General features: G+C 43.9%; 1 protein-coding gene across 3 annotated transcripts; it reads left to right on the top strand.

Annotated features, from left to right (window-relative positions):
• The first annotated feature begins 169 nt into the window (after window positions 1-169).
• On the top strand, window positions 170-16093 carry pogza (pogo transposable element derived with ZNF domain a). Of its 3 annotated transcripts, none has more exons than XM_072705986.1 (19): window positions 170-313; window positions 2497-2615; window positions 2782-2904; window positions 3208-3422; window positions 5441-5519; window positions 5704-5886; window positions 6424-6603; window positions 7406-7491; window positions 8026-8321; window positions 8702-8847; window positions 9089-9189; window positions 9287-9433; window positions 9688-9822; window positions 10061-10278; window positions 11203-11343; window positions 13101-13160; window positions 13387-13496; window positions 13746-13782; window positions 13991-16093. In XM_072705986.1, exons 1-19 carry the CDS (start codon window positions 297-299, stop codon window positions 15636-15638), a joined length of 4041 nt encoding a protein of 1346 aa, XP_072562087.1. In that variant the 5' UTR covers window positions 170-296; the 3' UTR covers window positions 15639-16093. The 3 variants fall into 3 exon arrangements, with proteins under 3 accessions (XP_072562087.1, XP_072562088.1, XP_072562089.1); XM_072705987.1 differs by lacking the exon at window positions 170-313 and adding an exon at window positions 737-896; XM_072705988.1 differs by lacking the exon at window positions 170-313 and adding an exon at window positions 744-896 and having other exon boundaries at window positions 2494-2615.
• Window positions 16094-16802: the final 709 nt, after the last annotated feature.

Below are 16802 nucleotides of genomic sequence, written 5' to 3'. Positions count from 1 at the left end.
TGGTGATGGTATAATTTTGATTGCCGTATTGTGGGAATGAAAATTCTAACAAAACAGACTTTTAATTGTATTCACTGACTTTAATCGTCAAATACGTAATTGCAACGGAAAACGGATGGATTGAAAGCTTTGAACCAATAGTTGCATAGCCTAAAATTCTTACAGTTGAATCTCACCCCTAACATATTTTAGTCAACTTTTAAAACCGGTTCTGAATACCAAATCTGTAGTATTTAGCAACATTTAATTTATTCAGGTATTTGGTTTCTTTGGATTCAAGATTTTTAGACCTTGACATGTACCAGTCGTCAAGGTAAGAAAGTGTTAGTTTAATTACTTATGCGGAAAAAATAGGACAGTTAACAGGAAACTCCATACAGAAAATGCGACGGGTAGTATGTAAACATGACTAAATTGACTAATTAAATTATTTTCCTACTTATATTTTCACATATCATGAAAATGTTGCATAACAAAAATCTCACCAGCATTGAATGATACTACAAATAAATGCTAGTGTCTTGACTTTATATATGTATGTATATTTGTTTTGAAAATCATTAAAGTGTTTGTATACTACTATTGCACAATTCATAATACATTTAATAGGATTTTAAACAAAAATGACTGTATAGCTAATTAAAATAAGCGTGGCATTTTTTAATGACGCAAGTAATTGCTCCGCCCATTTTGAAAATCGCAACCAATTAGAAAGTGTTATATTAAAACGGAAATGACGCGTATAGATGTTTCCACGAATAAGAAAGAGGGAAAAACGTCTCCTCCTCTGTGCTGTAATTTGTTTTCAGTTGTTGTATAAGCTTACGTTGATTTTCGAAGAATTGCATTGAATTTATAAATGCATTGACTAGAAATATTCAACATAAGTTTAAAAGGTGAGTGTTATATATGAACGTTTTGTGGATTATCCTAAGGTGGCGTATTTGAGTCAAAAAGTGCAAAACTCGTGCAACAAAAGTGTAATGCTAACGTCGCGCTACAATGAGGCATTCCATTTAGGTTAGCAAGACGCTACAGTTCTTTGCGCCTTACAGGAAGTGTACGTTTGTTGCATGTGAACTCGCCATTAGCACGCAGCCATAGAAAATGCAACCGGTTTAAAAAGCAGTGTCTAATCGAACAACAAACATACAGTTAAATCTCTAAGATTGTTCCAAGACTGGGTATACATTTCATTATATGTTCATTGTGGTTTAATTCGACAAATGCGTTGCGTGCTTGTAGTAAACGTTTGTAGTTGCATGCAGTGTTCAAGTAAGAAAAATGGTCACGTGATAGTCACAAACGATTGTACCTAAATCATATAAGATCATCATAATGTTACGAACATTTCCATAGTAAATATTTTATTATAAAAAGCATACATAGTTAATGTTGCTTTTTCAGATTCCTGCATTTTAGATTTAGGCAAAAGGCAACTAAAAGGGCAAAATCACTGCTACAGTTTAAGCCTATCAAATATTTTGCAAACGAAACTGGTGATATGGAAGAATTCACATATTCAGTGCCTGCATAGTTCTAAAATTCTAAAATGTCAGTGTTGCTTAGTTGCTGGTATGTTTCTTGTGCATTTTATAAATAGTGTTTTCAATATTTATAGTTACTAATAATTATTCTTGCCATGTTTCACGGATTTCTCCTGTCCCATAGTCCAAATGCATGCTGTTAAGTTGATTGGCATCTTGAAATTGCCTGTAGTGTATAATTATATCAGTGTGTAAGTGTGTGTGCCCTGTGATGGACTGGCATCCCGCAGCCCTGACCAGGATAGTTGGGTGGTTGGGGGAATGGATGTTACACTGTAAACAGTATATTCCCTTCAGTTAGTTGTATAAAGCTGGAAACATTCTTGGCACAGAATTAATGCACTAATGATAAATAGTAGATACAGTAATAATTGTCAATAAAATAGTAATTTTAAATGAAACTTTTTACAGTAACATGCATATTTTCAGCATTGATATTGAACATTGATAGTGAACAACTTGGTGGTTTTTCTAATAAATGTATTCATTTACTGCACAAATATTAAACATGATATATTACCGAAAAAACCTATGGGCACACCTACCAGTTTAGCAGTATTAAGACGTGGCCATTTACCCAACGCTTAGCTTAGCTGCACTTTTGCCTAGTTTACTTCGTGACCTCTGTATGTTTGTAATGTACTATCTGCCTCGCTTGAGCATCACTTTGGACAAAATTGCCTTGCAAAATAAAAGTAAATATAAAATGCACAGTTCTGTGGCGGCAGAGTGTGTAACTCAGTGGGTTAGGATTTTGTGCCTCTGATCAGAAGGTCGTTGGTTTAAATCTCAGTGTCGGCAGAGTGACGTCACCGTTGGGCCCCTGAGCTCCAGGCATCAGCTGACCTTGATTTCTCAACGTTATATCGCTTTGGGTAAAAGCGGCTGCTGAATAAATGAACGGGTATATATATTTTGAAGAGTTTCGATTGGTGACTTTTGCTAGCAGAATGGCGGACTCTGACCTGTTCATGGAGTGTGAGGAAGAGGAGCTGGAGCCGTGGCAGCAGGTGAACGATGATGTGGATGATGAAGAAATGAACTTTGAGGAGAGTAGTGTGGATGTAGGTGAGTGGTCACATGACCCACACACCTGACAGTGTGCACTTTGGGTTTCCCATGCTGCCTCAGTACCTGGGTTACTCCCGAGATTTGTGCAAGTGTGGCTTGCCTAGCTCTTTAGCTCACCTGAGTTTCCTGTCCACCTCCCCCCCCCCCCCGTGCCTTTTTATAGCGCCTCCTGCTGGTGATGTGGCAGCCCCGTCTGCCATCGTCCCGGCCCCTGAGATGCCCGCCCATACCTCGTCCTCCAGTGAAGGAATAAAGTCTTTTGTCACGTTGCTTCCCAGCAGTGCAAGTCAGTGAGATTTTTCTCTGTATTTTTCTCTGTATTTTAGCTGCTGACGTTCTGTCAAACAGTGTGAAAAAACGGTTTAGTTTTACACTGTGTCTAATCTGACCAGGATGTTGAGCAAAGGGACAGAATATGGGAGAGAGTTTTAATAAACGGAAGAATCATTGAATGCTGATCTAATATCCATCCATTAAACAGGAATTAAAACTTTGGGTGTCAAGTTGACTGTAATTACTCCGGTTCAATTATGGATGTGACCTCTGACCTTTTCCGCCATTTTTTTCCCCCCCACTGCTTGTTCTTCAGCTCCTGTCTCTCTGACCTGCTCCATAGTAGCCCCATCCAGTACATCTTCGCTGGTGTCCCCCGTAACCCCTCAGATCACCTCAGGCCAGAAGCTGATCCTGACACGGGGCCCCGGAATGTTGGGGTCACTGACCGTGTCCCAGGTGCTCCAGCCTCTGCAGGTGGTCTCCGGAGAAGGCGGCACCATCGGACCTGCCCATTTCATCTCTACGCAGGTATTGTCCCCTGTCCCAGAACTGCTGGAGAGCTGATCACTTAGTCATGAAAAAGAAATCAAACCATCCTTGAGGCTTGATGAGCTTCACTCTGCATGTTATCATACTATCAATCATTCTAATGTTGTAATGCTTCAGAGATTCCTGTCAGCAGCATTGATCTAGGCTTTTACACTGCTCAAAAAAGTTAAAGGAACACTTTTTAATCAGAAAGTCAATTAAAGTCAATTAAACTTCTGGGATATGGACGTGGTCAGTTAAGTAGCAGAGGGGGTTGTTATTCGGTTTCAGCTGCTTTGGTGTTCATGAAATTAACAACAGGTGCACTAGAGGGGCAAAAATGAGACAACCCCCAAAACAGGAATGGTTTAACAGGTGGGGGGCCACTGACTTTTTTCCCTCCTCATCTTTTCTGACTGTTTTTTCACTAGTTTTGCATTTGGCTACAGTAAGTGTCACTACTGTTAGCATGGAGCGATACCTGGACCCTACAGAGGTTGCACAGCACAGTCAAACTCCTCCAATTGCCAGAAGGTTTGCTGTGTCTCCCAGCACAGTCTCAAGGGCATGGAGGTGATTCCAGGATACAGGCAGTTACTCTAGGAGACCTGGACAGGGCCATAGAAGGTCTTTAACCCATCAGCAGGACCAGTATCTGCTCCTTTGTTCAAGGAGGAGCAGGAGGAGCACTGCCAGAGCCCTACAGAATGACCTCCAGCAGGCCACTGGTGCGAATGTCTCTGACAAAACAATCAGAAACAGACTTCATGAGGGTGACTTGAGGGCCCGACGTCCTCTAGTGAACCCTGTGCTCACTGCCCGGCACTGTGGACCTCGATTGGCATTTGCCATAGAATACCAGGATTGGCAGATCCGCCACTGGCACCCTGTGCTTTTCACAGATGAGAGATGTGAAAGGATTTGGTGACCGGTTTGGTGGTGGGTCAGTGATGGTCAGAGGAGGCATATCCATGGAGGGACACACAGACCTCTACAGGCTAGACAACAGCACCTTGACTGCCATTGGGTATCGGGATGAAATCCATGGACCCATTGTCAGACCCTATGCTGGTGCAGTGGGTCCTGGGTTCCTCCTGGTGCGTGACAATGCCCAGCTTCATGTGGCGAGAGTATGCAGGCAGATCCTGTAGGATGAAGGAACTAATAGCATTGACTGGCCCCCACGCTCGCCTGACCTAAATCCAACAGAACACCTCTGGAACATTATGTTTCAGTCCATCCGACAGCGCCAGGTTGCACCTTAGACTGTCCAGGAGCTCAGTGATGCCCTGGTCCAGATCTGGGAGGAGATCCCCCCCCCAGGACTCCATCCGGCGTCTCATTAGGAGGATGCCCCGACATCGTCAGGCATGCATACAAGCATTACCTAGTCCATATCAGTATAGATATCCAGCATGATTTTTTCCCCCATTGAGATCTGATGTGTTTTCAAAGTGTTCCTTTAATTTTTTTGAGCAGTGTAGTATACTGTACATTTTTAACCCCTTTACTGTCACTCTCCTGCAGTGTTTGGGAGTAAGTTCTTAAATCTTCGAGACTTTTTATTTTTATTTTATTTATTTAAACCATAACTGAGTGTTCGCAGTGTACAGTTCATGTGGCACTTGTGGGACTGTTTGGTCAGAGAGAATTTGCCAGATGTTTTGCCATCAGGCACAGCATGCACCAGCTGGGCTACAAACTCTGTGTTCTTTCTTTTAGTGGGTCAAAATTGTGTTGAAACTGTAGTTCCTTTTGTTCACAAGTCCAGTTTGTATCCCGTAGGCTAACTACAGCGAGAATTGATTTATGAATGTGTGGGAATTGTTCTAGAATACAGTAAATATGAAGTTACTCAGTGCCCTTAAGGGCAATTAGCCCCTTTCGTGTGTGTATGATCCACACGGGGGTTAGAGTATGTCTATTTCTGTCTGCCTCTGTCTGTGCACCGCAGCGGCAGGCTTTAATTTTTGATTGGTTAATTATGAGTGGGCGTGTCTTCTCGCTCTGACCCGCAGGGGATGCCCGTCCAGAGTGTGACGTCTGCCACCCCAGTCGGACTTCTGTTAAATGGTCAACAAGTCACTTTGCTCCCAGGTAAATTCAATACGTTTATTCATTTGATAATTTCCTTGCTCTAAAAACACTTATTTTTTTTGTAATTTGATAAACCATTAATATTCCTCCAAGTATGTGTTGTTTAAACAGATGTGTAGCTGTTTTGTTTGCGAATTAATTGTAAACTGGATTTAACCCCCCCTCCCCCTTTTCGACACCACAGCTCCAGGTGGCCAGTTTATCAAACAGGTTGCGGTCACCTCCCAAGACCCATCGCGGCCTGTGGACACGCCCACAGTGCCCGCCCCCATTGCCATCCATAGCCCCACCCCTCTCACACAGCTGCCGCTTACCGCCTCCATCGCTGCCCAGCTGCTCTCCTCGCCTGCATTGCAGCAAAATACTGGTGAGCATACTGGTCAGCGCAATCATGACTGTGTCAAAGTGCAGTCCTTGTGGGCCATGTGATTCAGTTTTCTTCAATATTTCAGTTGAATCAGTAATTTCCATACCTGTTGGCAGTGCGGTCCTGTGCTGGTTAGCCAGCGCAGTATTGTGAGGCATCCATAAGAAGGCTTATTGAGAATTCCCCAAACCGTAATGAGGCGTAACACTTCTGTAAGGACAATGGTCTAAAACAATAGCAAACATCCAGCCTGTATTATTTTCTTAAGTTATTTTGTCATTTTTACTTTGGAATATTTGTCTGATGTCCCACCTTGGGCATATTGATTTCAGGGAGGTGGAAATTTGTCAGCTGGGTGGGTGGTAGTACTGGTGATAAATTTTATTTGGGGGGGGGGATTGGCCATTTTGAATGACACATTTCCAAGACATAATTCTTGAAACTTCTGAGAAAGGTGGTATGTCTGAAAGTGGATCTGTTCTCAGTCGGTGATTGGAAGTGTTGGCTCATTGTGTACTGCTCTCGTCTCACCTGCAGCGCTGAACGCGGGCAGCCTGATCGTGCTGAAAAAGGAGAACGACAGTAAAGCCCAGACCATACTGAGGGTGATCAACGCGATCGGCACTTCCACGGTGGCTCAGATACAAACGCTGAAGTCTTTCACAAGCAACGGGGGAACCTCTATTAACATTCTGCCGGCTGCCAATGATGGCAAAGGTCAGGGGTCAACGTTGTCTAACAATTTTGTCCTCCAAATAACTTGGGCCGAGATGAAAATATGGTGCAACACATATGCCTACTCGTACACCAAAGTATATGTAACGAAACATAACCTCCAACAGCAGTAATACAGGTTGCCTTAAGGGACAATCAGTGCATAATAGAATTGTACTGTGAATTTGTGTCGTAAGTTTCAGAGCATTGCCCCAAAGTGGTTGATACAAGAATGCAGTTGCTTTGCTGCTGTAGTGGTGAGTGTCCCTCCCTGTCATGTGGGAGGCTGGGGTTCGATTCCCGCACATGGAGAATATCTTTCTTTGGTGGAGGTGTGTGGTTCAGCAGGATAGTATGTTTGCTGGCCCTGCTTTATCCTTTCGTGTGTCACTTTGGATAAAGGCGTCTGCCATTAAAATGTAAATGAATATAAATGTGTATATTTAAGTCCAAACAGCAGAATGAGATTGATGTCATAGTCACTCATGATAGTACTGAGGAGGCCAGTTTTGATGTTTTTTTTTGTTTTTTTTTTGGCTGCTTGTGCCTTCAGGTATTTCTAGACACTGTCATGAAATGGATGTAGAGCATAACTACCGAAGTGTTTGGCAAGTTCCAACGAAGAAGGTCACGTGTAGCTAGTGGTGATCCTGCCCACATTGTTGTCTAACGTAGCAGGACGATTATGCAAGCAGGTGTTCAGTTTGCGTCCCTATCTCGAAATTCAAGGATTTTTGCAGTTTTTATACTGCGCCCTACTCTGTTGTAACGTGATTTTACTGACTGTCCCTCTACCCCCCTGCAGTGGCTCTGGACACCTCGGATAACAAGGTGTGTCCTCGCTGTGGGGCCCACTTCAGAACCGTGGAGGCTCTGCGAGGAAAGATGTGTGTAAGTGTCCATGTCTGTGTACTGCTGTGTTTCTTTGAGTGGGTCTTTTAGCTGAAGTAATGCAAATACATATTAGCTCACACTCAGTAGGATTGCTTTTATATTTTTCAATTAGTGAACATACTTTGCATTTCTAAGCATTCACATTTATTTAAGCAGGTTGTTGTGTATTGTCAGCCCTCAGTATCTGCAGATGCTAAAATCCACAGATGGTCAGAAATGCGTCGCACACAGACACACACTGTGCTGTACTTGTGCAACACATTTCAAAGACTATTTTCCCTTAAGTAAATGGGCTGTCTTTGCATACGTTTGTTTAGCTCTTGGTGTAACATGTTACATGTCGGTTCTTCAGTAGTGCAGTCGGTTCTCAGGCCTTTCTTGCAGTTTAAAAAGCTGATAAACAGGTAGGAAAGGTGCATCCAACTCTGCATTGCTTTGGATATCTTTATAAAGAAGCAGTTCGTAGTGTGTCATTCTTCAGGAAGTCTGTGAAGTTGTGGTTAAAATTCTCGCTGTTCCCTTTCAACACAGCACTGCTGTCCAGAGCTGCGGCAGGGGCTCCAGGCCTTGGACACCCTCGGTTCTGCAGACAAACAGCCAGCTTTGCCCAGCCTGACCTTGTGCCAAGATGCCATGTTGGTGCCCCTGAACTCCAAAGAGGCCAAATCTGGGAACTTGGATCCAGAGGGGAAGCTTGTCATTATGGTAGATGATTTCTACTATGGCTTCGACGCGGGTTTTGGTGTCAAGTCCGAGTCCCCGTGTGGGACCAGGAAGTTGAAGCTCAAGTGCTTTGTCTGCGGCAAGAAGCTAAGCAGCAATATCAGGTTAGAGACTTCAGCCCAAATTGGACTCTTGTGTTGATAATTTTTTTTCAATATCTAGTCCTGGCAGTTCTTTTTATGCTTGATTCTGTCCCAAATGCACTTAGTTTTCATTGAGGTAAGCAAACTGTATAGGCTGTCTTATTCAGAGCTGTCAGTTTGCAATTCCATTCGTTTTTGCAATTGAACAATTCATAAATTTCAACATAACGTTCAGCAATTTAAAATGATGATGATGTTTTCATTAAGATATTTTGTTTGGAATAAGCCTAGATCAAGAGTTTCATACTATGTTTTTGACCTGCCGTGAAGAGAAGCGTCATCATAAGTGATTTTCTGTCCAATTTCATGTTCCTCTGGACCTTGTGGCTCTCGGTCTTTAGGTTGATGAACCACATGAAGCTCCATGTTGGTCTGGAGAAGCAGGGTGAGATGGACACCAATTGCCAGCACTGCTTCCGGCGCTTTCCGACGCCCTTGCAGTTGCAGCACCACGTCGACAACGTCCACAGCCACTACCAGTCCACCAGTAATGCACCAAACTCGCCCAGCCATGTGACAGACCACTACTATCCATGCCCAGTCTCTTTGATACCATCTGTTTGGCCTCATAGATAGTGGGTAGCGTAAATAGTGTTCAACTCTTAGAGGCAGTCTCATATAACCTGAACCTTTGTTGGTCTGTCAGATCACTGTCAAAGAAACTAGTTCACAAAACCAAAATGTGATTTGTGGCACAGAGTAATTTTTTTTCTGGTTTTCTTGGTCAGCTAAGTGCAAGATCTGTGAATTGGCATTTGACAGCGAGCCTGAGCTTCTCCAGCACATGAAGGAGAACCACAAGCCGGGAGAGATGCCGTACGTGTGCCAGGTAGGTCTGCAACACGTGCGTCTCTGACCCTGCAGCTGACCACCTCCCTGTATACAGACGGAAAGTCCCTCTGACTGTGGCCTGTCTTCTGTTGCAGGTGTGCGAGTTCCGCTCCTCTTTCTACTCCGATGTTTTCAAACACTTCTGTGAGCGGCACCAGGACTCCTGCTATTTGATGTGTCCCTTCTGCCTCAGGATCTTCAAAACTAGCAAACATTATCAGAACCATTACTTCCGTCACCTGGTAAGTGTCCTTACTAGCACACGTCTTTATTTCACTCTTATTATGTTAGCTGATTCATTACAATGATTTATTTAGTAGACATTTTACCGTAGGGCTGCACGGTATAACATGGAGGTTATAGTAAGTAATATTCATTGTCCAGCTGAAGTGGAGATTCATTGTTGCTTCTTTTTTTTTCGTAATCATTGAATCCTGTTGCTCCCCTCACTATGGCCCTGTGGTGACATGATCCCTTTTCCTGTATCTTCTGAAAGACTAAGAACTTCTACTACTGCGACAAATGTCGGCTGCAGTTCCTCTTCTTCCGCGACAAGGCAGAGCACAAGCTACACCACCACAATACCTTCCGCAAGCCTAAGCAGCTGGAGGGGCTCTCGCCCGGCACTAAGGTGGGGGTGGGGGGGGGGGGCTCTCGCCTACTTTGGCAGGACCTGCTAACTTGTGGTGCTTCTGCAAAATGTGCTAATGCCAAGTTTTATCCGCTGGGGAAAGTTGCCAGAAATACTTACCAGGCAAAACCCTTTTCATTTGCATGGATTGTTCAGATCTGCGTGCTTGATTTGGACCGCAGCTCACTTCTCTACTCGGTCAATCTCTGTTGGTTAAGAGCTGCCTTTCTCGTTCCAGGTGACCATTCGCACATACGCGGTACAGCCCAAGGTCGAACCCGGGCTCCCCGGGGCCAGCGTCTCTGGGATGGAGCTTATTCGTGAGGTTTCACCCCAGAGGACCAAGGTGCCCAGTAAGCTTGTCAGTGCCACGGGTGCCGGCAAGAAACAGATAATGCTCAAAAAGAAGATGGCCAGGAGCATAGTGGACATCATGACCAACTTCCAGGAGCAAGGGTGCGTAGATGGGCAGTTTGCACCCCCTACCCCCGTTGGGGGAAAGTACTATAACACTTTATGCCCTTGATTCTACAGTGATGAAATCATGTAGTGTCCCTAAGGGCCAATCAGTTGGATCCATATGATCATAAATCCGTTAGATCCATATTGACATAGAGCCAATCAGTTAGATCCAGTATTATGTGTTATGTAAGGTGTGAATTTATTTATCATTTTATATTGAATTTCCATTTGAAATAGTTTAGTCTTTAGTTTTCATTGTGGTTTTTTATTAGTTTTTATACATTTTAGTTTGTTTAGGTTCTATTGATTTAATTTCTAGGTTTAGTCTGAAAGTTTATACAGTTATTTTATGCAACAGAATCCTACATGGAAACAGTGTACATTTTGTACTAATGTCCTCAAAATGGGCAGAACATGTCCCAGGTATTATTATTGGTCATTACGGATAAACAAATAATTATGTATATTTTTTTAGTTTTGGTTTTCCTTAATGATAACCCAGGTTAGAAACTTCCAGCTGGTATGTCCTTCCTGGGTCTGCAGTTTAATAATAGCCCCCCAGGTGACTCAGTGTCACTATATTGCTCTTCATAAGAGCAAACTGGTTGCCACAGCTCTGACTGAAGCTCGAACTGGAGCCAGGACTGGCAGTCATGATGATGACTGCATGAATAAACCTGCAGCTTTCTATCAAAGGTTAGAGGTACTTGGATGAAGCTCAACTGCTGCTGCTGAGAACTGGAAACTGGAAATTTAAAAATGGACTATTGACGGCCATTGGTTGTTCAAAATATTCCAGATCATAAATGGACAGTAGATTTTCACACCTGGGGCAATTCCTAAGTCAGTTACGTGATGTGCAAAAGTAGTGAAAAGTGTTCTGTGGCCCTTTTGAATCCTCTTCTCCACTACAAACAGGTCAAACCTGAATGACCACAATTGCATGGAGTGCAACTTCAGCATCACTGACTTTCCCACACACTTCCCGAGCTATGTCTCCTGCTCTCTGTGTCACTACAAGACCTGCTGTTCCAGGGCTTATGCCAACCACATGATCGTGTGAGTAATGACCCCCCCCCCCACTGACCATGGTACATTGTTGTGTTAAATAGTGTCATAAACACTTGTGAGTTTTGTATGACAATTACGATCATATTCAGATGGCATAAATGACTCGGGATTCCATAACAATGAAATGTCCGAGATGCATTGTTTTTGTGTCGGTTAGTTAAAGCTATCGGAAACACACTTTTATTGGTCCCTGAATCTTTTTTTTTCCACCCTATTTGTGGTCTATATTTCATATACACTCACCTAAAGGATTATTAGGAACACCTGTTCAATTTCTCATTAATGCAATTATCTAATCAACCAATCACATGGCAGTTGCTTCAATGCATTTAGGGGTGTGGTCCTGGTCAAGACAATCTCCTGAACTCCAAACTGAATGTCAGAATGGGAAAGAAAGGTGATTTAAGCAATTTTGAGCGTGGCATGGTTGTTGGTGCCAGACGGGCCGGTCTGAGTATTTCACAATCTGCTCAGTTACTGGGATTTTCACGCACAACCATTTCTAGGGTTTACAAAGAATGGTGTACAAAGGGAAAAACATCCAGTATGTGGCAGTCCTGTGGGCAAAAATGCCTTGTTGATGCTAGAGGTCAGAGGAGAATGGTCCGACTGATTCAAGCTGATAGAAGAGCAACTTTGGCTGAAATAACCACTCGTTACAACCGAGGTATGCAGCAAAGCATTTGTGAAGCCACAACACGCACAACCTTGAGGCGGATGGCCTACAACAGCAGAAGACCCCACCGGGTACCACTCATCTCTACTACAAATAGGAAAAAGAGGCTACAATTTGCACGAGCTCACCAAAATTGGACAGTTGAATACTGGAAAAATGTTGCCTGGTCTGATGAGTCTCGATTTCTGTTGAGACATTCAAATGGTAGAGATAGAATTTGGCGTAAACAGAATGAGAACATGGATCCATCATGCCTTGTTACCACTGTGCAGGCTGCTGGTGGTGGTGTAATGGTGTGGGGGATGTTTTCTTGGCACACTTTAGGCCCCTTAGTGACAATTGGGCATCGTTTAAATGCCACGGCCTACCTGAGCATTGTTTCTGACCATGTCCATCCCTTTATGACCACCATGTACCCATCCTCTGATGGCTACTTCCAGCAGGATAATGCACCATGTCACAAAGCTCGAATCATTTCAAATTGGTTTCTTGAACATGACAATGAGTTCACTGTACTACAATGGCCCCAACAGTCACCAGATCTCAACCCAATAGAGCATCTTCGGGATGTGGTGGAACGGGAGCTTCGTGCCCTGGATGTGCATCCCACAAATCTCCATCAACTGCAACATGCTATCCTATCAATATGGGCCAACATTTCTAAAGAATGATTTCAGCACCTTGTTGAATCAATGCCACGTAGAATTAAAGCAGTTCTGAAGGCGAAAGGGGGTCAAACACCATATTAGTATGGTGTTCCTAATAATCCTTTAGGTCAGTGTATATCATTTTGTGTTGGTTTTCTGCTGCTGAACTGTGTGAATGTAGTTGCACGTTTTTAGTTGGTTCAGTCGGAAGAGTCTGCAAAATTTAGATTTTAATTCAACCTGATTGTGTGTGTGAATCTGCTGGCATATTTTCTTCTCCACCATGGAGAATTTCTAGGGACCCTCCATACTTTGTACTATAACTATGATAAATAATAAGTGCATGCTTGTTGACACCAAGCTTTCTTGGATACAGTGAAAATTAAAGCAAATAAACTCTATTTGGGCTTTTCTTTCTACAGAGATCATGTGCCACGCAAGATAACAAAAAAATATTTGACGTTGTTCAAGGAAGACATAAGGTAATGGGAAAAGGTTCCACACAATCCTCACCAAACTGGTGTTAATTCGGTATATCAATGTTTCCTAACCTGGTACTTGCCGAACCCCAGACGGTCCACGTTTTTGTTCCCTGCCAGACAGAAGGAACAAATACCTGGACTGTCTGACTGTCTCCAAGGATCAGGTTGAGAGACATGGTATTGTCTCTGTTGTGAAATGGTCTTGCTTTGCCCTCATACACCACAGGCTGGCAGTGCTGAGCTGCTCGTGTGGCTTCAAAACTGAGGTGGGAGACTCAATGGCCCAGCACCAAGTCAAACACCCCGACCATGGCTACAGTCTCTGTAGCCTCAAAGGTGGGTGCCCTGGAACGGCTACCTTCTGAACCTTGAAACTTCTCCTTCAGACCCAAAAGTGCTTCACTCCGACCCTTACCGTCGACTCGAAGCATGAAGATCTGTCTCCTCCCACTAATCCGCTTTAAATCTCAGACCTGTACTAACAGCTCAGGAAGAGTGAGGACTTCTTTTCTTCAACTGAAGATATTTGAGAGCAAATCATGGCTGTTCACTTTTGGCATTTTATCTTTTATTTTATATTTCTAGATTCCTCAAGAGATGGATTTACTCAGAAATCGCTGAGGTATTGTAAATAGCCTTTGTTTTATACATAAACCCTAATAAACATCAAATGCGGTAATTAAAACGTGCTTAGTGCCCATGACGACGTAAACCTATGTACATACTGGTTAATATTTTCATTTTTCTATAGTTGTTGAAACTATGCAGACTTATTTTCAGTCTGTTGCTATATGAATGTACATGCATGCCTATAGTTTGTATCCCTACAGGTTGCGAAGACTATCCAGCATGAACAATGATAATCAACAGTATTTAACAGGGGAACATTTGCATGGAGAACAGGCTGTGGTCCAAGAGTCCGCCCAGGTGATTTCCCCCATTCCTCCCAGCTCCAGTCACCCGGTCCCCAGTCAGACATCTCAGCCTTCGCCAATAGTTGGGGACATAGATATGGAAATGGCACCTGTGGAGGATATTGACTTGGATTCAGAACAGGAGATGGAGTGTGAGCCAGAAGTGAAGACTGACTTTGTGGACAGCAGTAATAAGCAAACATCTGACAGGACCGGGAAGGGGGCGTTGACCGTGCACCAGCTGAGGATCCTGTTGTTTGCACTTTGCTCTGGGGTGTCCCAGGCAGCCGAGCACTTCAAAACCCAGCAGTCGCTCATATGGACCTGGCTGGGGATGAAAAAGAGGCAGCTCACCCCGGTCGTTCTCGGCCCTATGGAGAAGGAAGTGGTCGATCAGATCGTGGAGTGGGTGCTGACCCGGCGGGAGCAGCAGCTGCCCGTTGACGAGGAGAACCTTTTCCAGATGGTCAGGGCGGTCGGCACGGGTTACATTCAGATCTCTTACGACTGGATAGTTGACTTCTTGCTGCGGAATAAGCTGGGACTGCAGACCACAGTCACGCTGGACCGACCTCTCTTTAGGGAGGCCAAATGGAAGGCCCGGAACTATATCAAATCCGTTCACAGGCAAATCAAATCCAAGAACTTCCCTCTATCAGATATTGGGAGCATGGACGAGCTCTCCATTTATGTGAATCGCGACATGCTGAGCAGTCCCTCCTTGGCCACACAGAAGTCCGCCCTGCAGCTTGTAGGCACGGGGGTTCCCTTCTTGGACGTAGTCTTGGCTGTGTTAGCCGACGGCACGCTGCTTCCAACCATGGTGTTTTACAGCAGTCAGGCCCCAGTACGACTGCAGGATGAACTGCCACAGTCCATTCTGCTGGAGTCCAAGGTAAGAGGTTTTTCCCATGACCACGTCTTGAGGTTGTGGTTTGAAAGAGTGTGGCAGAAGCATATAGAGAGCCAGGATGGTGCCAGCGGGATGCTGGTGATGGACACCTTCCGTGCCCATAGGAAAGCTGAATTTGTGTGCATGCTGGAGCAAGCTGCCACGCTTCCGGCCATTATCCCAGCAGGGTGCTCCTGCCACCTCCATCCACTGGAGGTGTGTGTGGAACCTGTACTGCGGGACTTCTTGCAGGCCCGCTGGAACCAGATGGTGTCGCAAGGTGGAGCAGCAGGAGCTCGGGCCAAGGACCTGATACGGCTGCTGTTGACTTGGCTGGCGGAAGCTCTGGAATGCTTGGCCGGCTTCCCCAAGCTTCTGCAGCAATCGTTCAACGTGGCTAGTATGTTCCCGAAGGACAGCAATGCGCCAAAACTGAGCATGCAGAAATCTATGGTGCATACACTTCAAAAGGCCCTGCTGGTGGATACGAAGAGCATCGACGACGACATTGAGGTAAAACAGGACTCTGATGTAGCCAGCGATGCATCTGAAGGAAGTGTGGCCGGTTCTCATTGCTCATCTGCATTTGCAGACGACCCCTCACCAGAGCATCAGGTCTCTGAGAAACACGGCGACGGTGACACCTTTCAGGAATCCAATAGTGTAGGCTGAGATCTTACTAGGATGTAGTGGGATCTCTTACTTTCTGCTAGTGCTGGTTTGTGGCCTCCCAAGTTGCCTTCTCAGCAGGAGCAATTGCTGGCCTGCTCTTGATCATCTGGCCTTTTGTTGACTCTCTTCTTCTTGGTTGAAACTTTTATATATACAAAAAAAAACTCATGGAATCTCATCTCCGCAGATCCCTTCTTTGCTTCTTGCAGCTTTTTTTTTTTTTTTTTTTTAACAGGAAAATTTCTCATGAGGAAAAATTTAAATGCGTGCATTGATGGATGGGGGGACTTTTACGTGTTTACAGTAGTTGCTGTGACTTTGAACATACTGTATGATGATTTTAATGTATATTCTTCATATGGAGCTTCAGTCAAACCATTTTACCCATTTCAACCCTCACTTGTATCATTTTAATGAAATAAGGGCAATTTCAATTAAATAGACTTGCAAAACCATTTTTGTAGACTGTGAATTATGAGGGGTTGTTATTGGTTTAATTTACCTTCTTTTACTTTTGACAAATTCCAAAACTGACCATGTTTACAACTGAGAATCTGAAGTCGGAATGTGAAGCTTTAACCCTGTTTTTCTTGTGTAGCCAGCCCAGCCCTGTGACACCTGATCTGACAGACTAATAAACATAGTGGGAGCTTCTCTACTGAAGGTGGGGCTGCACGATATCACATTGTGATGATTCAAAATGCAGTGGTACCTCAGTTCTCAAACTCATTAGAACTAAAATTTCTTAAAAGTTGAACCAACCAGTTAAAAATAAATAAATAAAATTACCTGAATCTCAGAAGTCAAACCGTGAACGCCGGCCTAAGAACTTGTACGCGCGGGGACATGAGTCACGTGGCACGTCTCAGTGGAAACAAAGGGTAAAGCTTCAGTCTCAGCCTCGCATTCGCTGTGATAGCATCGTGCATGTTTACACTAGCTGAATACATATATTTAGACAATGATAGACAGTAACAGTAATTATTATATAATAAGAATTTTAAAAATTTAAAAATAGACTTCTTATTTTGATATTAATAATAAACCATTAATACATTTTAATTATAATAATATTGTCGTGTCCAGCGGGGACGGAACGGAGACAAAGGCGCAGACGTCAGGGTATCTGGGAATACGGGGATTAATTACAGGTAAGGCAGGCAA

This window comes from Paramormyrops kingsleyae, chromosome 23, assembly GCF_048594095.1.
Source record: "Paramormyrops kingsleyae isolate MSU_618 chromosome 23, PKINGS_0.4, whole genome shotgun sequence".
Taxonomy (NCBI): domain Eukaryota; kingdom Metazoa; phylum Chordata; class Actinopteri; order Osteoglossiformes; family Mormyridae; genus Paramormyrops; species Paramormyrops kingsleyae.
Note: the sequence above shows the minus strand (reverse complement) of the source record. Positions and strands in the feature narration are given on the sequence as shown.

Bases quoted from the DNA above. Each gene is read 5' to 3' on its own strand.
- pogza (XM_072705986.1), top strand. The intron at 6,604-7,405 runs GTCAGGGGTCAA...ACCCCCCTGCAG, and splicing joins GGCTGCCAATGATGGCAAAG to TGGCTCTGGACACCTCGGAT. The intron at 13,497-13,745 runs GTGGGTGCCCTG...TTATATTTCTAG, and splicing joins CAGTCTCTGTAGCCTCAAAG to ATTCCTCAAGAGATGGATTT.